The sequence below is a fragment of the Lissotriton vulgaris genome, chromosome 6 (assembly GCF_964263255.1).
Source record: "Lissotriton vulgaris chromosome 6, aLisVul1.2, whole genome shotgun sequence".
Classification (NCBI taxonomy): Eukaryota; Metazoa; Chordata; class Amphibia; order Caudata; family Salamandridae; genus Lissotriton; species Lissotriton vulgaris.
The window spans coordinates 1,335,278,363-1,335,301,965 of NC_141694.1; the positions used below are offsets into that span (position 1 = coordinate 1,335,278,363).

General features: G+C 45.2%; 1 protein-coding gene across 1 annotated transcript in view; it reads left to right on the plus strand.

Moving 5' to 3' along the window:
* Positions 1-23,603, plus strand: part of MEMO1 (mediator of cell motility 1) — a 143,604-nt gene that overhangs the window by 16,328 nt on the left and 103,673 nt on the right. The window contains exon 3 of the mRNA XM_086927475.1: positions 18,857-18,925. Coding sequence (XP_086783601.1) covers positions 18,857-18,925 — 69 coding nt within the window. The remainder of the gene's footprint in view (positions 1-18,856; positions 18,926-23,603) is intronic.

A 23,603-nucleotide genomic window follows, 5' to 3' on the forward strand; every position in this document is an offset into this window, starting at 1 on the left:
TGTTTTTTCTCGGAACATACACCAATCCATATTTTTAACCCAAGAGTAAAGAGTAGGAGGCTTCTGAGACCCCCACAACTGTGCACTGTTCCGTTTGGCAATCATGGCCCCTAGAGTCACCCACTGGGTTTGTGCCACATTATAATCAGTAGGCTCCCAGACATTGAGCAAACAATGCCTGGCTTCTGGTAAGAGGGCAACACCTGTGACCTCCTGCATTACTGCGTGTACTCTGTGCCAATAATCAGACTCTTCCCGACTTTCCCAGATGATATGGAGGAACGTCCCCAAGCTGACCACAACACCTCCGGCACAGACCCATCTCAGATAGCCCTATCCGAATCAAACGGGGACCAGTGATGTATACTCTATGTAATATTTTAAGCTGCACCAATCTCAATCGCGCTGGAATCACGACCTCCTTAGGAGAGGAGATCGCCGACTGCCAATCTTCGTCATCAAGCTCGAGGCTGTCACTGGTCCATTGATCCCGCAACTGCAATAAAAGGTCTGCTCTATGATTAATCAATTTTTTGTAAAAAGGGGGTGGGGTCGCACACTACTCACACACCGGCGGAAGTTGCCCCTAAGGACTCCGGTCATTGTAGTAGAGTGTTCGCGATGCATCATCTTTCGATCTTGCTATCTTCGCTGTCTTCGCCATCCCTGGACACGTGTTTCGGGTTTTCAACCCTCGTCAGCAGGGATAGGCAGTGTTCTGGGGTCGCCGATGGCTGCCAATATCTGCCAGGTATAGTACCACTCCGGCGCGTAGGTGCGGGATCCCAGGCTCGTCAGCCCGCTGCTCAAGGGAGCTTTAAGTTACAAAAAGGGGGTGGGGTCGCACACTACTCACACACCGGCGGAAGTTGCCCCTAAGGACTCCGGTCATTGTAGTAGAGTGTTCGCGATGCATCATCTTTCGATCTTGCTATCTTCGCTGTCTTCGCCATCCCTGGACACGTGTTTCGGGTTTTCAACCCTCGTCAGCAGGGATAGGCAGTGTTCTGGGGTCGCCGATGGCTGCCAATATCTGCCAGGTATAGTACCACTCCGGCGCGTAGGGATATGGTGCTATCAGGCAGATGACCATCCAAGATACGGTCCTCTAACGGGGTAGATTCCGGAACCTCTTCCCCTTCCGAGAAAACGGAAGTCAGTGCATGTCTAATCTGGGCGTAACGAAAGTATTCCGCCCCTCCCAATTCATACTCTGTCTGTAAGGCCGCAAATGATTTAACCTGTCCTTTCACCCATATGTCTCCGACCTTGGAGATACCAATAAGATCCCACTTATCGAACCCTTTAGTGTTCCATAGTTTACCAAACCGATCTGAGCCGAAAAGTGGGGTAGCGAGAGTTAAGCGGTCCTTCCACCCCAAGGAACTTCTAGCATCAGGCCAGATCCGCACCGCAGTTCTAGGTGGACCCGTCAAAGTCTTCCTCACCGACTTAGAATATAGCGCTCTATAATAATTGCCACCAGGTAACAACCACCTATCCATGGCGAAACCCGGATTCAATACGGGTCCATACATACCGTGATTGATGGCTGCCAACTGTGATGCCCAATAATATCTCTTGATATTAAGGAGGGCGATGCCCCCATCATACCATGGGAGCGTTAATTTAGCTAGTGCAATACGCGGTCTACCTTCACATAATAATTATCTCTGTAACTCCTCCACCAAACTAAAGTATCTAGCCGGTACAATATCTAGCGTGTTCTGAAGGGCATACAGAAAGCGAGGAAGCAACATCATTTTGAAAAGACCCGCCCGTCCAAGCATGGACAATGGAAGTTTTTGGCAACCCTCAACGTCTTGCCTCAATTGAGTCAATGGAGGGAGAAGGTTCCTCTCATACCGAATCATAGGGTCAATAGAAATATAGATTCCCAGATATTTCAGTCCCTCCTGTGCTATTTGAATAGGACAATTACGGGGCAAGATCGGTATTTCACCACTGTGGGCTTAAACATAGGATTTCGCCCAATTAATGACCAAACCCGAGTTTCTTCTGAAGGAGGCCAGAACATCACAGAGTACCATTAGTGATTTCTTGGCGGAGGTCAAATACAGAAGAATGTCGTCCGCGTATAAGGAAATACGATCCTCGAAGTGCGGCAACCAATAAATGCCCCTCATCGAGGGCTCCCAGCGGATCCATGCCGCAAGGGGCTCGAGAGCTAATGCAAACAAAAGGGGAGATAACGGGCAAACCTGACGAGTACCTCGCCCGAGACAAAACGGCTCGGATACGCAACCATTAACTACGATCTGGGCAAGAGGGTCTGTATATAGAAGGCGCACCCAACTGATGAAACCAGAACCGAAACCAAATTTAGTTAGTACCGCCCACAAGTACAGCCATTCCACCGTATCGAACGCCATTGTTGCGTCTAACGACGCCAAAATGGCCGGCTCACGTAGCGACGAGGCCCTCGCAAGGACCCCATGAAGACGCCTAAGATTAAGTGCCGTATTTCTGTGTGGAATGAAGCCAGACTGATCTGGGTGCACCAAATCGCTGATAACCTTTATCAGCCTATTAGCCAATAACTTAGCTAAAATCTTAAGTGGACTACGGCAACTCCCTCTACGCCGGAACCACCGCCAAGCTCCAGAAGAGACTTCAGCGGATCCAGAACGCCTCAGCACGTCTCATCCTGGACATCCCCCGGCGCAGCCACATCTCCGGACACCTGAGAGACCTGCACTGGCTCCCGGTCAACAAGAGAATCACCTTCCGACTCCTCACCCACGCACACAAAGCCCTACACAACCAAGGCCCGGGATACCTCAACAGCCGCCTCAACTTCTACGCTCCCAAACGCCAGCTTCGATCGACCGGCCACGCCCTCGCCGCCGTCCCCCGCATCCGAAGAGCCACCACAGGAGGACGGTCCTTCTCCTACCTCGCCGCCAAGACATGGAACTCCCTCCCGACCCACCTCCGCCTGACCCAGGACCACCTCGCCTTCAGGAAGCAACTCAAGACCTGGCTGTTCGAGCAGTAGCGGACCCCCCCTCCCTAGCGCCTTGAGACCCTTTGGGTGTGTAGTGCGCTATATAAATGCTGTGATTGATTGATTGATTGAAGTTCAGAATTCAACAAAGAGATAGGTCAATATGAGGTACATTTGTTTTTCGGTTTTCCCTCCTTATGAATTACGACTATCAAAGCCAGTCTCTGATTATGGGGGAGAATGCCATGGTCTAGGGACTCCAGAAACATGTCTCGTAAATATGGGGCAATCCTATCCGGTTGCAGCTTATATAACTCAATCGGTAGGCCATCGGGGCCCATTGCTTTACCTGAATTCAGGGAGCGCATTGCCAATGCCACTTCGTCAGCGGTGATCTTACTATCCAGGAGGTCCCGTTCCTCTACAGACAAACACGGGAGCGCGATGTCTCGCAACAACAAGCATGAATCTTCCTCCGGTCTATCCGACACGGAAGAGTAAACAGAACGAAAATGTTTGGCGAAGCATGCCACTATTTCTTGCGGACCAGTCACCAGAGTGCCGTCTTCCATCTCAATTTCGGGTACCACGCGACTAGCTTTGTCTTTCCTATCCAACCATGCGATCAATTTACCAGCTTTATCACCTACCTCATAAACACGCCCCTGTTGTTCACGACTAAGAGCTCTCGCACCATCCGTTCCCAACATTCTATAATCCGACTGCTTTAATTGCAGGACATGCAATCTGGAGGGGGTAACCTCCTGCTCCAATTTCGATTCCAACGCAGCTATCTCAGATTCCATTCTGACTACATCCTCTTCCTTCTGTTTCTTAACACCAACTATTAGAGAGAGAGCCTGACCTCTAATCATTGTCTTAAAAGCCTCCCATAACGATACAGAGGAAGAGACCGAACCCTCATTCTCTCGGAAGTAATGGTCCAATGCCTTAATCAATGAATTGCGAGTCTTGGGATTCCGAAGATACCAAGGGTTGATGGGAGCCACCCTCCCCCCAGATCCAGATGCTAGTTCAAACCGAAACCAAAGTGGGGAGTGATCAGATATACCACGAGCCATATGTCTGACCTCAGCTATATATGACGCCTGCGCAGCCGGTACGAACACGTAGTCTATTCTGGAAAGACTACCATGGGCACCAGAGTGAAAAGTGTATTGTCTTTGAGTAGTGTGCAGCAACCTCCAGCAGTCCACCAGGGCCATTGCCTCAATGAAGTCCGGCAACCAACCCCGAACCCCCGTGAGAGCCCGAGGTGGGTGCCTGTCTAATTCTCCAGATAACACTGCTTTGAAGTCACCCACCAAAATCAGAAAGAACAGAGCATTGTTGAACCAACCACAGTATGTGATTTATTAGCTCTACCTGGTGTAGCAGTGTAGTATCCCAAAGGAGGGTGAGGTATGGAAAGTCAATCCATTATATGATGAGTCCTACTGTTGTGACCGGGGTACAATTTTTATGTGTCTCTAGTGCATCCAGTAGTATTGCTCTCAATTGGAAGGAAATGGTAAAGAGGAGCAAAACTGTTACTTACGGTTGGATGGAGAGGAGAGGTATTAAAGGCTATACAACTGAGTCCAAGAGTCAATCCAGGAGCAGGTTTGTGCGTTCCCCATGAGTGGGTGATACTAGGACTGAGATGATAACGTTGATGTCTAGTTGTATGAAGAATGTAGTTGGATTAGGAGGACAGGAGGACGTAGGAAGAGGAGTTTTGGGCTTGGCCCTTTCTGCAGGGTCATCCCCAAACCTTTTGCCTTCACTCCTCCATTTCTGCTGAATTCATTTTTGTTGGCCTTAGGCCTCTGAGAACTTTCCTACTAATAACCAGTTCTAAAATGCTTGTGATCTCTCCTTAAACATGTTAAACTGTCTTATAAGTAGTTGGCATATTTAATTTACTTGAAAGTCCCTAGTTAACTGGCACTGCCTATGCTCAGCGCTTGTAAATTAAATGCTACTATTGGGTCTGCAGCACTGGCTATGCCACCCATTGCAGCCTGTGTCTGCAGCTTTTAAACTGCCATTTCAACCTACCAAAATAAACAAGCCCAAACCTTTGTTTCTGATACATATGTCACCCCTAGGGTAGGACCTGTACAGCCCAGAGTGCAGAGTGCAATGCATTCAAAAAGTAGGACATGTAATCTTAATTTTACATGTCCTTGTAGTGAAAAACTCTTGAATTCATTTTTCACTACTGCAAAGCCTACATTTTCCATATAATAACATTGAGAGATACCTTATTACATTTTATAAGTGTAATTTCCAATTGGGAAAAGGTAACCAGTTCATGTTTGGTGTCTCTGGAATCACAATTTAAAATGCTAAGGTATGGTGACGTGGATTTTAAATTGCAATTCTGAAAAGGCTGCTATTTGAAAGTTGGCATTTTCTTGCCTTAGCCATTTGGTGCATGCAGCCTATCTCTGGGTCACATGATTAGGGTGTAGCTGACAGTTGGGTTTGTGTATTTCTCCTAGACGCCACACACAGTGGAGTGCTTAGGTGTGACTGCTTGGGCTATCGCTGGCAGAATGGTTAGGAGGAGCTGGGCCCAGCCACACTTACCTTTTAATAGGCTCTGTCCTAAAAGGCTGCATACCCCCTGTAGTTAGCCTGATGCCATGGCCAGGAAGGCAGGGCATCTGCACTTCAAAGGCACATCCGTCTATAAATACTGTACCTCATATACCACCACTTCAGTACACTTCTGGACCTGTGGATACTATGCCCGGAGGAAGGACGGTTGTGCTACTGCTACAAGGACTGCCACTCTTCTGGACTGCTGCACTAAAGGAACTGCTGCCCTCCTGCCTGGGGAAGGAGAACTGGACCTGCAAGTTCATCTTGAACCCGGGACCCCAGAGTGACTCCACAGGCTAATTTGCTGGCCTCCTGATCTGAGCCTCAGGGACCTAAAAGGCTCTTTAACATCCCTGGATCCAGCTGCAGCCAGGTGCTGACCACCAAGCAGTGTCTCCCAGGTCTCCAACCCTTGGTGTGATTCAAGGGCGCTGAAATCATGCTTTTGGGCTCTTCTCAACCGCAAACGGGCCAGTTTGCAATGAGACCATGTAGCTTGTACTGCAAATCAGTGCAAAGCTCCATTAGCCCGACTACGCACTGCAGTACCGGTTACTCGTGGGGACTGCCACCGATAAACTCCAGCGACACCCACCTGCTCCTTGTGCTTTGCCGACGGCATCCTGCAAAGCTCCCCCTGATCCTTACATCCCTCTGGTAAAGCTTCAGTGGAACTATCCTGGCACTGTATCCGAAGTGTGCTCCATCGCCATCAGCCTGGTCTTTTAAATTTTACCGAGTCCATCGCAACCAGATATTCTGAATTGTTTTTTGGGGGCTAGCTTCACTTTATTCTTTAAAACTCCATACCCCCTGTTCTACTGATTGGATTTTTGTTGTTTTGGTCTTGTTTTTTTTTTACTAATGTCTGGTACAGTTTTCTAACCAGTTATGAGATCTTTTGTATGGTGTTGTTCCTGCTTTATTGTTTGAAGTGTTGCATAAATAAAACCTGGCTTCTCTCTGCCAAGCTACCAATACATGTTTATTTGGGGTTTGCTTGCGCCTTACCCTGACCAGGATTGTGGTTGCTGCTTGCCCTGGGCTTGACCCCATCAACTATAAACCCAATTTCTCGCAAGGGGGGATAGAGGTAATGGGTGATGGAGTAATAAGGCAGGGTTTCTGGCCCAAACGCTCACAGGCCCAAATTGGTATGGCACGCTTAATCTTTTCATCCTTTATTTAGGAGTCAATGCTTGCTACTTAGAATGAGGAGACACGTTGATAGAGACATCACAGAGAAAGAGAAGGACTTGGGGCTGTAACACAGCCTCAACTCAAGCTCTTTTGAAATACAAAAGTGAAAGAACTATCAGTTGTTCAGAAGTTGCCTTACAGCATTGCAAAGAGAGAGCCCCAGGAGGGCGGGGGATGCAACTCAAGATTTGGTGCAAGGGAAAAATAAAAGATAAATGTCAGGTACTAATGAAAGAGAAGAGTGCTTTTAAAAGACAGTACTGATGTGCCACAGTTTTACCAGAGGTTGACCATGGAATGCTGCCTGCTGCTACGGGACAGATTTCAATTAATTTTTGAGGGTCAGTCAGCACACAGATGAGAATGAATGGGAAGGGAACTCTGTAGAGTCACCATTGGGCCAGGCACCACCTCACTGTACTAGGAATCAGTCCAAGATATGATCATTCCGAGAATTTAGCTCGTCATTACTAATCAAGCTTGCAACCAGCATATATGAATTTAAGCTGCAGTTGGGACAAGAAATTTAAATTTAGATCAAGGCTGACTTCTTTTCCCCAATGCATCCTGGATGAGGAGAAAATTAACAACTATGTCCCAAACCCTGCTAATTTCATGTAATTCTGCAGGCTAATCAAGAATAATCATTTGAGACGAGTACATTGAGATCAAGGTTCGCTCCCCCAGGGCACATGGTAAGGTTTAGTAATGGAAAAGGTTTTAATAGTTTAAGACCGTTAGTCAAGATAATTGTAAGGGATGAGTGAGCATAGCGAGTTAGGGACACTATTACAATCTAACCAAATTTGTGGGTGAGATGTGGCTGAGCATCATCTGAGAAGGCCGCATTGGTAAGGTGCTCCAGTACCCACGCCTATCATCCTCTGTCACCCTGAGCTTCATACCCGTGAATCTGCTGTGCGAGCGGTTGGGCCTCCCGAGTAGTCTCGAAGACTCAGAGTAAGGGAAATCTTGGGGGAGGGGTGGAGGGGATTTCGTTGAGTGTAGTGGGAGATGGTGGGCAGGAGGGAACCTAGAGGAAGTCTGAATGGCCACAGTGTGCTGCATAGGCTGGTTTCATGATTCCAGAAATGGGGGTTTTAATCTGTCTTGTGCTTCAGGTCTGGGTTCACTGGCAAGCGGAATACAGGCTGGAGCCTTAAATGTTCCCTTAGCAATGAAAGACATTATAACCTTGGAGAGGGACTCCAGTAAGGCCCTGGAAAAGAAAATGGATACTGTAGCTGTTAGCTTAAATCTTCTGAGAGAGGATGGGAGAAAGTGGTATATACACTGGACAATAAGGAAGTACAGTGTGTATAGAGTCCACAAACCCCAAAGGTATAACGGAGGTTGAAGTCAGAACCGACCTTACTCTCCAAAGTGGTAGCTTGGTCGAGCAGTAAGGCAGTACCAGAGGGCAGTGCAAAACATTTGTTGTACACACTCAGCAAATGATTTCACACACTCAAAGACTGAACTCCAAGCCAATGGTTGTTATATCCAAAGATATAGTTTTATTTTTAGAACTAACAGTCATAAAAATATACTTTGCTAGATATGAGAACTCTCATGTAATTACTTTGCAAGGAAGCCATGAAGTTGGTGAACACAATAGGTACAGGAGTTGCTGAAGACAACTCAAGTCTAGACACACGTTAGCATTGAGCTCAATGAATTGTTACCATAAAAGTACAGTTGATTACAGTACAGATTACTTTAGTCGTTCCAGGACTAGATCCTAGATTCAGTCCTGAGGTCTAAGCTGAAACCAAGCTAGCAAAAACGTTTTAGTTACTGTGGTAAATTTTCATCAATATAAAGCTGTTTTAAAAGTTCACACTTAAAAACTTTTCAATGACAATCTGGCAATGTTATTCAATGGGAGAAAATTCAGGTTGCAGGTAAAGTATGATCGTGTTACTTTTGTAATCCAGTACTGGGCTTCTAGGGCCAGCACTAGGGTCTGAACTTAAAGCAGGTAAGTATTTGCGTTTCAGTATTTCGTATGATTTTTAAAGAATATTCCAAGTTTTCAAAAGTAGGCACTTTGAAGAAGTTTCATAGTAAAATAGACAATGGGTTCCTATGGCGAAAATACAGATTACTAGTAAACCTGGTAAGGATTACTTAAGCGGTTCAGTACTGGGCTGCAAGGTACAGTACTGGCTTCTCGCCTGCTTGTAGGTGAGTACTTCGGAATTCGGACTTCGGCTGATTTTATACGAATATTTGCAGTTTTCAAAACTTCAAACTTAGAACATTTTCGAGTCAAAATGGGTCAATGTTATCCAAAGGCAGATAAGTGAGTTACCGGTTTCCAGGTGAGTACTTGGCTGTTGAAGTTAAGGTTCCGGGTATAGACTCAGGGGTGCCCCAGGGGCAGGTAAGTATAGTCTGTTCCGCCCCAGCAGCGCAGGGCCGGCCGCTTGCAGTGGTAGGTAGGCCCAATGATATCCAATCAGGGAAAGGGGGCCTTCGGTTGGTGGCTGCTGGCTAGCACGCCACGCGGCTGTGGCAGCTGAGCTCCTGGTCACTTGCTCAGGGCAAGAGGGGGAAGTAGGATAGGACAAAGGTGGCACAGCCAGCGGCACTCTGGTGGCTGGGTGCAAGGTGCTTTTGAGCCGTCGGGCGCACAATGTTATCCAATGGGAAAGGTCAAAAAGGAACAAAGACTGCAGGGACGGAGACTCTCCAGGGGCGACCAGCACTTCGAGAGGTAAGTTGGGATCTTGGAGCACAGGTAGGTACCCCAAAGGGAGGCACAGGGGGCTGTAGGGCGCCGGGTGCAGGGGTGTCTTTGGGTGTCGGAAAAGCTTACCCTCGGCGGGTCGCGGATGGGGTGGCCCCTGGTTCTGAGTCTGCAGACGTCGGCTGGTTCGTCGAGGAGGGTCTTTGGGCACTAGACTTCGGGTCCCAGTCGCCGGGGGGACGTCCTCGTGGCCTTGGTTCGGTTGGGTCCGGCCTGGGCTCGGTGGGTGCAAAGTGGGCTGGTCCGGAGCTTCCTGGTTGGCACCAGGTGGGTTATTGCAGCAGAGCCTCTGCTGATGGGGGTCCCAGTCTTTAAGAGGGTCAAGGCAGGCAGGTCCTACGGGTGTCCCAAGGTTGCTGTACGCAGGAGTCGCCGGGATTAGGCAGGACCAGGTTCCAAGATCGACAGGCCGGTAGGGCTGGGGATCTGTCAGTGGTTGTCGTCCTGTTGTTAGCAGCTGCACGGCAGGTCTTCTTCTTCTTGATCTTCTTTCTTCTTTTCGTATCGGCATCTGAGGAAGGAAGGTTCAGGGAGCCCCTAACTACTGAATTTAGGGGAGTTACAGGTAGTTCAAGGACGGGGATCAATGGGTCCCTGTCCTGGGGTGAGTACACCCCCTAGTCTGCTCCTCTCCTGTGGGAGGGGGGCAGGAGCCTAGCTGGGATTGGGCAGGGCTCCCCATCTACAAGATGGCCGGAGCCCAGGGTCGTGCTTCACCTAGTCTCCCCCACCTGAGGGGTGGGCTTGGCACAGGCTGGCAGCCCCCCCCTCTTCCTGACGTAGTTTTTTCCACCAGTCTACCCGCCAGAGTGTGGGTTAGAACTGGTAGGGGCCAGTTGCTGGGTAAAGCAAATGGTCTGGGGAATTTCACAGAGGCGGCATGTTAGAAAAGTAGAAACGAAAAGAAATCTAGGAAAATGGGAACTGAAATAAAAGCCTCAAAGAAGTGATCTTTGGGTTACAGACAACCTCACTTCACTTGTCTGCTAAGGTGGAAGATATGAAAGGGCACTCCAGACTCTGCAATAGACTCATCTTGAATGTACCTGAAAGGTTCGAAGGCCAGTTTGCCGGACAAAGATACTCCAACACAATTGCCTGTCACAGTTCCCTGTTTGGAAAATGAACTTTCTCAAGAACAATTATCTATAGTCACCCACAAATGCTTATCGCCCTTTCAGCCCCAAGAATAGTCAGTGGTAATAAAGAAGCAGGCGTTCTCATCTCAGAAGAAGCGATCACGGACTATTGACAATGTGCACCAGCAGGTATATAAGAAGTCCATATGGATGTAAAATTATCACCGGAGACCCACAGCTGCTGTAATAAGAGTTTGTAATCTGACCTCGAAATCTATTGGTGCTACACTCAGGGAAGTGGGGGCTCTGTTTGATTTTTAGGACAGGACATTATAGGCACAAGTAAAGTGAGGGGTGTATGGGACACAGAGGGAATGAAATTGTTTCAGCACATGGAAGCAGAGTTTTCTTTACATGACTCCCAGCACTATAGGTACCTGCAGTGAAGCATAGTATGCAGTCATATGAAGATAAAGTGATAACTTTTCACATTGCTAGAATGTATAGTCACATCTGAACTGCTTTAACCAAAGGCAGATTTCAATATATGTGAGACCGTAATTCACAATTCCCCTATCAGATTGGACAGTCTTGAGCAATAGGTGGGAATCGTATGTAGGTACAACAGAATGTGCAGACTGGGAAGAGAAATGTAGGTATCCCTGAAGGTGGCGGGAGGATTGGGATTCATGCTGGTCCAATTAAAAATCTTACAATGTGCATGTACCACAGACTTGCACAACTGTTTTAGTTTGGTATACCCCGGAGTGTTTAAGGGGATGTGGACTGAGGGAATTTTCTGTACAGATTATGAGAATGCTCCTGATAGTAACTTTGTAGGGCCAGATTGGGTCCCACTTATTGGCAGTAACTGAAATTACTGTCAATCTGACAATCATGCTCCGCTTCCTGGGGATATGGAATGAAAATGCCCTGAAAAAATTTGGGGAAAAACAATACGAAATTGTGGTGGTACCCACCATGAGGGATATCACTAATAATGTCAGACTTTGAGACATGAAATGAAATATTTACTGGTACATGATGCCACAGTAAGTTTTTTTCATAGCAGAGACTGCTCGAAAAAGTTTGTGAAGATATTGGGTTCAATGGGGTGTTGGTCAGGAATCATAACGGACATATGAACTTCCCTGTTCATATCACCCATGCCAAAATGAATGTTAAAGACAGACAGGATCAAGAGAAGAACTCAATATAAGAAACAAACATGACGTTGACCTGTACAGGTACTCATCGCTGTCATTTTGATACCATGGCCCTTTCATAATATTATTAGCAGCCCGTCCCGACGTTGTCCGGGTAAGAAATAGTATGTGTGCAATGTGTGTAATAGGTCAGGGAAATTTATTTTAAAATCTCGCTGTAGACAACATTTTTAGCATGAAGTGTCACAATAGTTAGGCATGTGTGTGCAGATACTGTGTGTAACTTGTAGTAAGAAGTATTAGCAGATGTCTCTAGTGTGTATGTACTCCACTTCCGTAGGTAAGCGTGTGTGAAAGTGCATTCAGTTGTAAATTTCCTGTTCCCGCAGGCACGCTGAATCGCGTTATCCCCCGCCTGAGGTCCGGCTCCAGTTTTGTTTGATGTTGTGCTTGTGGTGTAAAGTCGTTGATGCAGAGAGTTGAGTGGGTGACAGCGCGCACTGGAGACGCTGCACGTGTGGAAAAGTGCAGTCAGTTCAAAGGTTAGTGTCCCAGCAGGCACGCTTAGTCGCGTCATCCGCCGCCTGAGCTCGGCTCCAACCCTGGTTGATGTTATGCGCCTGGTGTCAAATTGTTTATGCAGAGAGTTGAGCGTGTGACAGCGCGCAGGAGACGCTGCAGTTAGTGTCCCCGCAGGCATGGTCATTTATGCAGAGTGTTGACTGGCTGACAGCGCGCAGGATACTGTGCAGTTATTGTCCCCGCAGGCACGATCAGTCGCGTCTGCCCCCGCCTAAGCCCCGGCAATTGTCGCGCCCATTGTCCACCCCCCTTGCTCCTGCGCAATTGCCGCACCCATTGGCCTTGGCCACGCCCCAGCCCAATGCACACGTTTGTTTTCCACACGCCCTCAAGGCACGTTTTTGTTTTTTGGGATGTGCCGCGCGATTGTTGCGCCCATTGGCCACACCCCTTGGTGACGCGCAGTTGCAATTGCCGCGCTCATTGGTCTTGTTCACGCCCCAGCACATGCCCCCAGCACAACACACACGTTTAAGGAACGCTTTTTTTTGTCGTCATGCCGTGCCCCGCCCACGCCCACAAGGGATTACTTTGCTGGTAAGGTTCTTTCACCTTTTAAATGTATATGGTGGGCATCTGTATAGCCCATGTCCTTCTGCTGCAACTGCCCTTTCCAATGCTGTATTGGGTGTTGTGATTGGTGCTGTGGTTCTTGAGATAACCCTCCTCAGAGGTTTCAGCTCTCTCTTTATAATAGTGTAGATATAACAGGACTTCTGAAATGCTGTACTGTTCATGTTTTGGAGAACTAATAATGTTAAATTATCGCTAAATACCACCAAAAGGTTTAAAGTATGTACCATTTTATAACTCACTTTTTTTTTTTTACCTGAGTGGATCTGCTGCATTGGCTCATTTGTCACACTTAAACATGCAAATTAGATTTTGTTTATAGTGACCAGCAGAGTGACTGAGGAATGAACTGTGGAAGCAGACAATTACATGCTTGTCTCTGCTATTCACAGACACATTGTTTAGTGTTCACGGGAGGGAAATCGAAGACTATTTTTATCGCAGACCGTACCAAGTACAGAGTTGTGCGCCACTGCTACCTAATTTGGTTCGAATTTTTCTTTGTATCCATATAGCATCTATTTGCAAAGTATATGTTCAATATTTTTCTGATCTTTTCTGTTGCAGAAGGTATATGTGGCTTTCAGAACCTTTGTTGTTGTGGATGTATTTATGACTCATCTGTTTGTACGTCTGTGTTGGCTCTCTGAATAAATGAATATTATAGCAATTTTGGGACATGCTGGCTGTAAGTCTCATCTAGACGTGCAGCGGTCCATTTTCTGATAAAATGAAGTACAACTTTGCATCTAGTGTCTGTAATTTGCTTTATTGACTTTAAGCCTACTAAATATTAACATGGTGCATACATTTACCAAACACTACACCACTCTCCTTTACAATCTCCCAGCCCACTCCACATATATATATATATATATATATATATATATATATATATATATATATATATAATCACTTAAAAGTTAAATCGTTTCAGTTTAGTACCATGAACTTCAACAACCATTATTGTATTAATGTCCGCTTGCAGTTTGCAAGCTCACATATAACTGCATGACATACCTTAGCTTTTATAGAACTTAGGTGACATTTTATATATATATATATATATATATATATATATATATATATATATATATATATATCCATCCATCCATCCATCCATCCAAACGTAGTTTTCGGCAAACTCCGAGCCACTGTTACGGCGGGCAACACGGCAGGGAGGCCACTCCCAAATCTCCCAACAAAAACTCGAGTACGCAAGAAATAAAACTCACTGGTGCCGTGCCCTCCATTTCAATGGTGTTTATTCACAGCAACGGTTGTCCCAATGTGTTTCGCAGTTAACCTACTGCTTGTTCACGGGTAAGTTGCACCAGTGAAATACACATATTTAAAGGTGCAGAGTTCAATTACACTTCGTAATAATAAACATAGTAAACATACTATTTCATTTGAATTTGACACATTTACAAATTCTATGTTTGTCTTTCTTTGATTCCAAAGAACTTCAATTAATTAAATTCAACACCCTAGTGGTTTTTAACAAACGGGCTGTTCGGCATGGAATTAATAAAGTTATTCAAAAAGGAAATCACCGCCATGTTTTCAACATTCAGCTCCAGTGGTAACTATAACTCGCACCTTCGCCATGCACAGTGTTCTCATCAATAGTTTTACAGCAAATGTTGCAGTGATTTAATGAAGAATGTCATAGAAAATGTCATGACTGATAAAATATGTGGGGTATTTAGCAGTGCAAGGCAAGGGTGCGAGTTATACTTACCCTAGGACACGAGTTACAGTTACTTGAGATAACTTGCTAAGTAGAACTGCTCAATTTCAGGGATTTTGTACAAGTGAAATCTGAGCCTAGCTAGAACGTCCCTGTAACAGTTGAGTTTTTTCTGTAAATTTCTATGTTTTGTTAATGTTATTTCTATAACATCCCCGCAACCTGGTTTGGGAAACAATCTTCACAACGCGGTCATTAGACCTTGATACCTTTACACCGTAATGCCATTACTACGCAATTCATTACATCGACTTGCAGTAGATGGCTGTCTAACATAAGGAATAGTATAATTTACTATTCCAACACCTTCCCTACTGTTGCGTAGGCTAGAGTTGGAATAGTAAATTATACTATTCCGAATGTTAGAGCGCCTTCCACTGCTAGTCGATGTAATGACTTGCGTTGTAATGGCACTGCGTTCTAACAATGCGGTTGTTGTATCGACCGTGTTGTTAAGGAACGTGATTTGATTGCATGCATTTTAGCATGCTATATTCCTTGGCTAGTGTGAGTGAGTGAGTATGTGGTGGGTGTGTGACTGCATGTGTGACTGATTGTGGTTCTGTCAGTGGGTGTGGGAGTGGTTATGTAGGTTTGAGTGTTTTTTTGGATCTTAGTGATTCTATTGGTGTGTGGCCGTGTGAGTGGCTATGTGGGTGTGTGAAAGCTGCGTTGGCCTGTGAGTTGGTGTGTAAGTCGTTCTGAGGTACTGGGGGTGGGTGTGTGTTTCTGTATAGGTGTGTGAGTAGTTGTGTGGGTTTGTGTAAGCTGTGTAGGTCTGTTAGTAGGTGTGGGAGTCATTTTGAGGGTCTTTGAGTGGCTTTGTGAGTGAGTGAGTGTGCGAGTAGGTGTGTGGATCTGTGAGTGAATTTTTTTTCTCTCTTCAAATTGGGCACTGGATCCGGGGAGAAGCCATGCCTTCTGCCATGGTAAATTCTGGATTTGATCAATTTCTTAAAAATGAGGGTCCCTCCCAGGGTACCTCTACCCTGACCCCTTCTACACTTTTTTACTTTATTTTCCTTGCAGAGAACAGAGTCCGAAAAGCAATATGACAGCCGCAACTTTCCTCTCAGATTGCGGCCAGTCAATCACTGCATTGCTGTTGGCACGTGGATTCGTGAACCGGAGGAAGATCAGCAAAGCATCCATGTCCCTACATACACAAATTTGGATTTCTAAAACTACTGAACAATTCTGCCAACTTTGTTGTAATTCCTTTCAGTGGTTCGGGCTGTAGTTGTGTCTAAAGTCCCTATGGGATATTGCTTGGGGAAACACCGTTTTGAGGCCTTCGCTTTTTCTCGGTCCTCGCTTGACCGATCACCCTGCAACATTCAAGACAGCAGCTGAAGTGAGAAGCAAACTGGTTTTGAAAATTTCATGATGATTCGTCAAATGGCACCAAAGTTCTTGGCAAAAGAAATGCTTTTCCTTTGTAAACTAGGTTCTAACTATAACTACCGGTTGGTAGGTAGGTAGGTAGGTGTGTTTGTTTCTGTTGCAGTAACCCCCCCACATTTTTGCCAGACTACTGATTAGTACTGAAGAGTATATGGTTTTGGGAGTTTGTCATTACTAACTCCACAGCACCATAATGGCTACACTGAAAACAGGGAAGTTTGGTATGAAACTTCTCAGCAGATTAAACACACACTGATGCCAGTGTGAGATTTAATGATAAATACGCACAGAGGGCATCTTAGAGATGCCCCCTGAAAAACGACCAGCCTCTGGTGGATTCCCTAACTGGTATACATCAGCCTGCCACCTCAAGACCTATTTCTGGCCCCTTAGGGTGGGAGCCTTCACTCCTTGAGCCCAGAAACAAAGCCTTTCCTGGGATGAGTGTGTTCGCACTTCCCCCAGGCCAGGAAGAGCCATCTGTGGCGGGGCAGCCTTTGTGATGCCACCCCCAGCCTCTCCTGCTATCAAGAGCAAGCCCCCTTCCTGTCTCCCCTCCTTTTCAGCGGGAAGACTGGCAGGAAAAACTAGCCAGCCCAGAAGGTGTGCCACCTCTCACAACTCCACCCCTCAGGTGAGGGAGGCGAGGTGAAGTAATCTCTTCAGTGCCCGCCTTCTTGCAGACGGCAGGCACTCCCCAATCAGAATTAGGGATTGTGCTTACTCCCACATGTGGGGTGAGCACACCAAGGGTGTAATCACCATAAGGTCAGTAGCCTACTGGGTACTAACCTCGAGACCCCAAAAATGCCCCTAAATACAGTATTTAGGGGGCAGCCCAGAACCAAGAAAGCAGAGTACCGCAACCTAAGTAGAAAAAGGACCAAAGTAGACGCCCACCAGAGGAGACAGCAGAGAACAGCTGACTTGGCCCCAGCCCATCTGCAGTTTCCAGAGATCCTGCGCCAAAAATAGTCTTGTCCTGCAGCCAGGGACCTTCAGAACCCTTGGGAGGACTGACTACCTTCAACAAAGACTGTATCTCCTGTGAACAACAGTTCTGTATAGAAGAAACCTCAAATAAATACTCTGATCCTGCTGAGGAAAAAGAAACTGGATGCCTGGAACCACCACAGCACCCGTCGCCTACGGCCCGAGTTCGAGTGGCCCACCGGCCCCAGCGAGGTCCCCCAGCGCCCCAGAGTCCTAGTCCACTGTGGGTTAACCGCTCCAGGACTCCCCAATGTCTCCTGCAGCCTCTGTATGGAGACTCCCCACCACCAACCGCAAGTGGCCCGGTAAGGTGAAATCCGACCTCAAAAGACACTCCTGCATCCAGCTGCCCTGCGCTCTGGAGGACGGAACCCAAGGTGCACCTATGTCCCCGAGCCCTCCAACTTACTGCCCAGCAGTTTGTTCCTCCCGGAAGTCTTCCTGGACCGAGCCTGCAGCTAGAAACCAAAACCAAAAATCCCCATTGAAAACAGGGCACCTGACGCCAAAACAGCACACTGCACCCAGCCGCCTCTGCACTAATGCGGGTGCACTTTTTGTGCTAAACAGGACCCCCTTTTGCCCTGAGCCTATCATCAGGAGCTTGGCTCCCACAACCTTGTGGTCTGCTCGTCAGCAGCCACCAACCGGAGGCCCCCTATCCCCCATTGGATAACATTGGGCCCCAGCACTCTGCACCCAGCCGCCCAAGTGCCGCTGAGGGTGTAACAAGAGTGCATCCTTGACCCTGGGGGACCCCTGAGTCTACCCCCAGAACCTCAACTCCCACTACCAAATACTTACCTTTAACCCGATAACACTATTTTCCTCCATAGGATAACATTGACTGTTTTTCTTGGAAAAGTTTCCAAGCCTGGAGTTTAAAAACCTAAAGAATTTCTTGAAAATTGTACTGTTTAATAAAAACGATTTTACTTATCTGTTTACAGGAAATGCCCTGAGTAGTATCTAGGTATACTACTCTCTGTAAGAAAAGTAACTCAAAAAGTAACTTACCTGGTATTTTACTGAAAAGCCCATTCAAGTCTAAGTACTGTATTTACAAAGTATTGCATTTCTTCAACCATACTGTAAGTCAAAACAAAGTGCATATGCAATTACAATTCAAACCGTTTATAAACTGCATTATTACTATAAAGTATGTATTGCTTACCTGTGCCAGGCTGCTTGGTTCTAGAAAATAAAATAACTAAAAGAATATTTTTATACCAAAAGCAATTGGTCTGAAGTTCAGTCTTTGAGTGTGGGAATTAATTTGCTGACTGTGTACAACAAATGCTTAACACTGTCCTCTGATCATGCCTTACTGCTCGACCACACTGCCACAAATCGAGGGTGAGGTGCTATCTAACTTTGCCTCTGACTACCTTTAAGGTTCCACTGGACTCTTTGTACACTATACCTCACTTTGGTATAGTATATACAGAGCCAGCTTCTTACTGTGTGTGTGTGTGTGTATATATATATATATATATATATATATATATATATATATATATATATATATATATATATATATATATATATAATACTTCGCTGTTGGAATTTGTGCAATGGTGCACTTGATTCTCATTACAATTGTCCCTTTTTGTTGTATCTTAAATGCCCCGTTTGCTCTTTGCATTATGTACAAGTAATGTTTTTGTTGGGCATTTCTGCTCAAAATGCTGTGGCTGCTAATAATTAAAATGAAAAAGTATACTTTTATTTTAGCGTGCCACCAAAGCTAGCATATGCTTTGTTTTTGTTTTTTAGCCATGCAGGATACACATATTGCGGGTCGTGTGCTGCCCATGCATATAAGCAGGTTGACCCGTCTATTACGTAAGTAGCATCTCAGTTGTCCAACTATGTTACCGCTTGAAAGTAATATAGATAAATGTATCGCAAGGCTCATTGCATAGTATTCGTTAAGTTGTTTGACCCACAGCCCTACAGGGTTGATACATACAAACCAAAGTAGGTTTGTTTGATCATTAGAAACAACAGGAATGACCTTCCTGTAAATTACTTTGGGCGTATCCCTTTGTATGAGGCGTGGCCAAGTTATTTAACTTAGGTTTATTCATTTTTCAATCTTTTAATATTTCCATAAGAGTGTTTGGATAGTTATTTTTTCCAGTATAAAGAAATTAAAAAATCTGTGTTGTAGGGTGAATGCCTGCAGGTAAATGACATCTGCGGGGCCGTTTGCCTTACTGAAGCGGCAATGCATTGATATTCCATGAGAGGCATAATGTAAAAAAAATGAATGCAAATTTCCTTTGTCTTGGCGAAAGAAACCACCTGAAAACCACAAAAGAGGTGAAAAACTTAATAATAACAAACCTATTTGTTTATTTAATTAATCTAGTGATTCTCCATGTGCTCATACTTTCAAACACAACTGCCTAACTGACCGCAGCTTGGTAGGAACGGCAAATCAATATTCCCTTTGTCTAGTGTCAAAACTTTCTGACATGATAATCATAAGAAATGATTCTTTTGAAGTATCTTTATCTTTTCTATTAGTTGAAAAATATTCTGACACAAAGAATTAAAATAAAATATGTTTCCTCACTTTAAAAATCCCTATGCAGTCGTTGTTGCATGCAACACAACTTTTGGCAATGCTTGGATATTAAATATCTTCATTAATTCTTCAAGTTTTCAGAGATTTTATCAGAATCAGTGCGACTTTTGGTAATATTGTTCCACTTACCATTAATACAGCAGTAGGCGAGTAATTTAAGTTTAAATACATAGCCTTCATTTCCTCCTTAGTTTGCTGCTTGCGTTATTGTTGGCAGACATCAGAAATTGACATCAAGTCAGGTTTTTATGCTGACTCTCTGCATTGAGTGTCTTGTTGACAACCCCAGTATTTACTCTGCACAGCTAAGTAGGCAAAAAGGGGGTATGCTAAGGGAATGAAGTGTGTACCTCGAGACCCAATCTACAGGAAACGACTTGAGAAAGGGAGCCCAAATAGCGAAGTAAAGGAGCAGTTCAAGAGTATAGAAATGTTGGTATAATGTCAAATGGAGAAAGTTGGGTGTGAAGCAGTATTGAGTTGAAGTAAATGGGTCCTAGCAGAGTACAAACATTTGTAAATTTGAAAAACAACATTTTCGTATTCATTTTTACACCATTCCAGGTACCCTAGACATTATTATGCCACTGAACATTTTGGCCATATATGTCTTGTTGAGTACATGTGTCTGAAGACCATGTTTCTGTTCAATAAATATGGTGGCTCTTCTAATTCAAGCAGGTGCCTTGTGATCTGCATGTGGACAAAGGGATCCTAGGCTGAAATCAGGGCAGTTTTATGCATATCTCTATACACCTTAGTCTTTATGGCACTGTATTCTTTTCAACTATGCTCAAGTATTGATTTTGGAGATAAAAATCTCAAACTGCTGATAGTCTAAACTGTTGCATAATTTATAGAATTCAGTCAACTTATTTATTGTATTCTCCATCCTAATGCTCAATTCTGTGACTGCCAGAGGGTTGCTGGTTTCCAACTTTGTCAGTATACGTCTTTAGTCCCAGAACGCAGAAGAAGGAACTTCAGCCCCTTGACAATGGAACGAGTCATCCATCTCCCCTTTCTTACTGCCTACTTACGAAGGGCCTGAGACTATATGCAACTTTTCCTCCAATCGCTCCTGCGCTTAAATATTGCAGTGGCGTAACTAGTTTGACTTCACTTTTATACTGATGAAGGGCACACCACAAGAAGTTGCCTGTTTGTTTCAATCTCTTTGGAAGCCCGAACCGATGGTGGGGAGGGGAAAAGGGGTGGTGGTAGTGATTCTGCGTGTTTGCCCACCAGGGGCGCTGTCAAGCTACATATACAACTCCTAGGGTGAAGGAACCCTTCTTCTCTATAAATCCAAGATTTGGATAAAATACTTGGTGAGCATAGCCTCGCATCTGTTTACTGACCTAAAAGTATTGTCAACTCTAGGACCATAAGTGAAAGCCTTAGAGGCCATCACTCTGCTAGACAAATAACCCCCTGGGAGCAGAAATACCAGCTTTTTGCTTTGTCCGCCTTATCCATCATGCCAGAGTTGATGATAATAATATCAAAAACTGCTTTACACCTCATCAGCTCCAAATACTATCTATTCTCTCATGTTCTGTGAAGCATCTTTCCAAAAACAACTTCTAGAGTTCCACAAAAACTGGCCCAAAATTATTGGTCTTATCTATTGGACTTTGTTCTCCTGGAAGTTAAATATCACCCCATCCAGAATAAAGTTCAAGGTTTGTATATCCAACACTTGCCTACAGAAAATCGAGAAAAGCTAAATGGTCAGCTTGAAAAACAACCCCTTGTGAGATAAAGGTTTGTTATCTGGCAACTGAAACCAGCCCTTGCTGATGTGCCATCTCTGGGCGTGTCAGTACTGAGCTGAGTTAAGAATGCTGATTTTTTTTTTTAAGCACCTTGCATACTTACGTCTTCCTTCTTAGCTTAAGCACCCGAGCATGACCCACAAAATCTCGGACTGACACAAGCTCAAGGTATGAGCACCCCTACCTGAATGCGCTAACTCAGACAAAAAGTCAGGGCCTGAATAACTTTGTCCCCCATGTGAATGAGATCCCTTTTTACATGACAAGCACTTCTGCATATCTTTTATGTGCACTGGCTGCCTAAGCCTGGTCAAGGATGAAAGCTGCCTGATGACCTGATTCCGCCGTCCATGCTAACAAGCTAAATTTTTTTACCTACAGCAATCCTTGAAATTCACCAATCCAAGAGACTGAAAAATCCATCCCAAATCTCCTCTTTAGCACCCAGCGGAAGCTCCCAGAATAGTGGGAGATGACCAGGCACTCACCAGAATCAGATTGACTTACATCTGTATAAATGGGGACAATGAACAGTATAAATCCCTCCCCCAAATCCATAGCCTCTGGAGTCCCTTTGGAAATAGAGATTTAGTTGAGGACCATGTTGGCTCTCCTGGAGAGAATTTCTGCCTTGAATATAGGACCCCATTTTCCAGGCAGAAGTACCAATAACACATGGCAAAATCCACGCTCTTCTTTGATTTTGTCCTTATGAACTTTTGACATATTGTAGCCCTGGCACATAGGTGGTTGGCATTCTATTTGAGAAGGACGTCTGGTGATAAGTTGAAGTTTGTCCTGCCATTCCAAGCCTCTGTGGTCCAGCGACCTCAGAATTTGTGTCCTTGCATCCTCCAACTGACCAATGTCCTGTACCGAGACAGACGCTGCTATAAATATAGAAACTTGAGCCTCTGTGACAAACGCCTGAATGAATAAAGCCAGAAGACCCTATGTCCTGGTTATCATTCTCTATTGGATCTGACTCTTGACAGGAAGGAGGAGTTACTATGGCTTTGATCCTGGCAACTAACACCCTGTCTGACGGCCATTGTGGTCCTTGAATCGATCATGGCGTAAGAAGTGTCCCTTGCCACACATGGCCCCTCCTAATGGAACAGACTTTTAGCTTCCTTCCATGAAGACACAATATGCATTGCGTAGAAGACACAAGGACCTTTGCACTTAGCCAGACTTCACTTCACAATTGTTCAATCCCATTTCCTTTGGCCACCTTTTCCATTTCCAAGATCTTTGTGAGTGGCTAGAGAGATCCAGTTATTTATTATAGCAAGCAAATCTGGATCTAATCTCCTCACCCCATCTTGTGGGCTTTTTCAATCTTTCCCAGTAAGGTAAATCTATATATATAAAAACGAAAGTATGTCTGTCTGTCCTTTATGCATTAGTACACCATTCATCCCATCGCCATGAAACTTTGGGAAGTTGTTGAGTACACTCCCGCGAAGGTTTCTGTCCAAACATTTTTTTACAAATCGGCCCCCAGGGCCCTCATCTTTCGAATACTGAAATAGACAGCGAATTTACGAGCATCGTCGACAGTTATGACCCCCAAACGGAAATCGATTGGTCAATCTACATCAGAAGCATGAAAGAAAAAGCCATTACGAGCTTCAGAAACAGACGAGCAATGGGAAGCAAGATTAGAAGCTGTTTGAATACAAACTGCTCAAGCCCGTAATTCTCAAACGAACGAGCAACGAGAATCAAGATAGGAAGCAGATCGAGTATGCACTGCTCAAGCCCGTTCTTCTCAAACGAACAAGCAACGAGAATCAAGATTGGAAACAGATCGATTGCGCACTGCTCAAGCCCGCTAGAATGAAACAGGAGAGCGACAAGAATCAAGATTGGAAGCCAATCGAGGACGCACTGTTCCAGCCACACTTAGAAATGTTTTCTAAAATAAAATGAATAAGTTTCAATAACAATGACCCAATGTAAATTCAATGTTATCATAACAAGTTTCCTTGAATTTCCTTTCTTCTGAGATCGCAGCAGCGTGCGACGGGTAAGCTAGTAAAATATATATAAATAAGGTAGCCATCTTACCATCCAGCTTGTGCATAACTAACTGTGCCTTCAGTGAAGGAACTGGGGTATCTGCCGTAGTTTCTTCTTTACTGTAACC